This window comes from Monoraphidium neglectum (genome assembly GCF_000611645.1).
Source record: "Monoraphidium neglectum strain SAG 48.87 unplaced genomic scaffold scaffold06394, whole genome shotgun sequence".
Taxonomy (NCBI): domain Eukaryota; kingdom Viridiplantae; phylum Chlorophyta; class Chlorophyceae; order Sphaeropleales; family Selenastraceae; genus Monoraphidium; species Monoraphidium neglectum.
The window spans coordinates 1-2268 of record NW_014007246.1 but is presented as its reverse complement, the minus strand read 5'-3'; the positions used below and the strand labels follow the sequence as shown (position 1 = coordinate 2268).

At 63.7% G+C, this 2268-nt stretch overlaps 1 protein-coding gene across 1 annotated transcript; it reads right to left on the bottom strand.

Moving 5' to 3' along the window:
• Positions 1 to 13: 13 nt before the first annotated feature.
• MNEG_16461 (40S ribosomal protein S6) lies at positions 14 to 467 on the bottom strand (the record flags this gene model as incomplete). The annotated part of the gene is made up of 2 exons (XM_014035069.1): positions 14 to 77; positions 328 to 467. 2 exons carry the CDS (start codon positions 465 to 467, stop codon positions 14 to 16), a joined length of 204 nt encoding a protein of 67 aa, XP_013890523.1.
• Positions 468 to 2268: the final 1801 nt, after the last annotated feature.

Sequence of the window (2268 nt, the reverse complement as noted above, 5' to 3'; positions counted from 1 at the left end):
GGGGGGGGGGGGGTCAGGTGCGCACAGCGCGAGGTCGTTTTGGGGGGCGCAGCTGCTTGCGGCGAGGGCGCGGCCAGCTGCAAGCTGCCAGGGAGCACACCGCCACGTGCTGCATGTGGTCTGATGCTGCGTGTTGCAGCAGCGATGGCGTTGCTGTGATGCACACTACGAGCGGGACATTGCCAGCAGCCGCAACAGAGTCGGCGCTTGCTGCCACCACCGCTGTGCCTCGCCCAGCTGCCAGCGGCCGGCCTGCAGCCGCTGCCCCTGCGCCTCCGCTCCCGCCCAGCTGCGGCCTCTGCGTGTCCCTGGGCCCCCGCCGCTCACCCCTTGAACTCGTCGCCCAGCACGTCACCCTCCACCTCGGCGCTGACGCGCTTGTCGTAGAAGGCGCGCAGCTTCTGCTCGTCATCGATTTCGATCTTCTTCTGGCACCCCGTGGCGGGGTACGCGATGTTGAGCTTCATGGCTCACAGAGGCTGCTTGCCGCTGCCACTGGATATGCGCGCGCCGCCGCGATGCTTTGACGTCGTCCGAGGTCAAGCTTTGCTGCCTGCGCGGGTGCGGTGGAGGGCGGCGTTGGGGTGTGCACGACAAGGGACATATAGATATGGGCAAATGCTGTACTCTCTTGAGTAGCTGCTTGGCAGGCTGCAACCAGCGCGGGCTGCCACGCTGTCACAAGCACGCCGCCTGCTGCTGAGCGCTGACTGCTGTTCCTGCTTTGATGCCTGTCGCTGCCGAAGGCAGCTGCTGCCGACGCTACCCAGCGTGGGGCGCTTGGCAGCCGCAGCATGGCCGCCATCACCGTGCTGGCTGCTATCAGTGCCCTGCCTGCCCCAGCATTGCCGCAACAGATTTGCGTGCCACGCCAGTGGCAACGGACACGGCGCCGGGTCTACACGGCTGCTGCTGGCCCACAGCCTGCTGGGGTGATCAGGCAGCACTGCTCCTTGCGCTTTACGTCAACAACTATCCAGCTGCACTGCTTGGTCGTCAAGGGCCTAGGCAGGCCGACAAGCACAACGGCCGCCGTTGCGCAGCGGCGGTGCGCTGCAGTATGTCTGCAGGCGACCACGGGCGCCGCGGCGTATACGGCAGTGCTGACTCTCGCAACTCCTCGCCCCTGACGCAATTGCTGATGCTGTCCCGCTGTGCAGCACTGCAGATCGTGGCACGCGCGGTGCACTGCAGCTGATGTAGCCACTGCACCAACCTGACCAAAAACAACAAAGTTTCTGACATGCTCAACCGCGAACTCACGCTGCCACCGCGGCTGCTCCTGCTCCACGCCGTCCCGCTGCACTCTACACGCACTGCCGGCCCTCGTCGTCTGCTGCCTCTGATCACTTGCAGCTGTCAAATGCATTCTTTACATATTCAATCAGCCCCTGATGTGCTGCGCTGTCCCGAGGGTGCTCTTCTGCAGTGAATGCCCGCCGGCCAGCCCAGAGGCACGCATGGCCAGAGTCTCACCTTGGAAGCTTCAAGCTCCAGGCTTTGCACTTGAAAGAGGGAGCGACACACGACAGCTTGCGCCTTGTGCTGGGTTCAGCACCAAGTGAAGTGCTGAGGGCACCGTGGGCGATGTCCCTCGAGAATGAAAGTATAAGACCAAGGTGCCTCAAACAGTCTCGCGCCTGGTGTATGTCTTACAAATCCTTCACATACTCAGGCCCTAGAGCGAGCCCTGCCGAAAGCCAGGTTGATCATCAAAGTCAGCATTACCCGAATCCACCAGTAGCTCCACCCGCGCCTCTCATAATCCAACAGCTTTGCATCATTCGGGCTACATACGGCAAGGTACCTGTCAGAGCATCCGGGCCGGCCTGCTGTTTTTGACCGCGCGCTGGTCTGTCAGCCCGTTCACGGTGAGGCGCCAGAGTGCCACGGTGCCTACGGTTTTGATCAGGCAACTGAACCTTTCCAGCGACGGAGGGGGGCCGCAGCTGGCGTCGTTGTCGCCACAGCTGGATGTTGCCCACCCCCAGCCAGTCGCAGCTGTACTGGCATTCCCGACACGCGCGCGTGTGGCCTTGCCACTTCAATCAATCCCCACAGGGCTACACAATTTGCAAAAACCAACCCACTAAAATGAGGACGGCCCGATCAGGGGCCGCCCTGGCGGCAGCAGTGGCGCTGCTGCTGGCCATGCAGACCGGCAGCAGCGCAGCTGCTGCTTTGGGCAGTTACGGCTACGGCTCCGGCGGCTACGGCTCCCCCGCCGCCCCGACGGGCGGCTACGGCGCCCCCACCCCCCAACCTGCA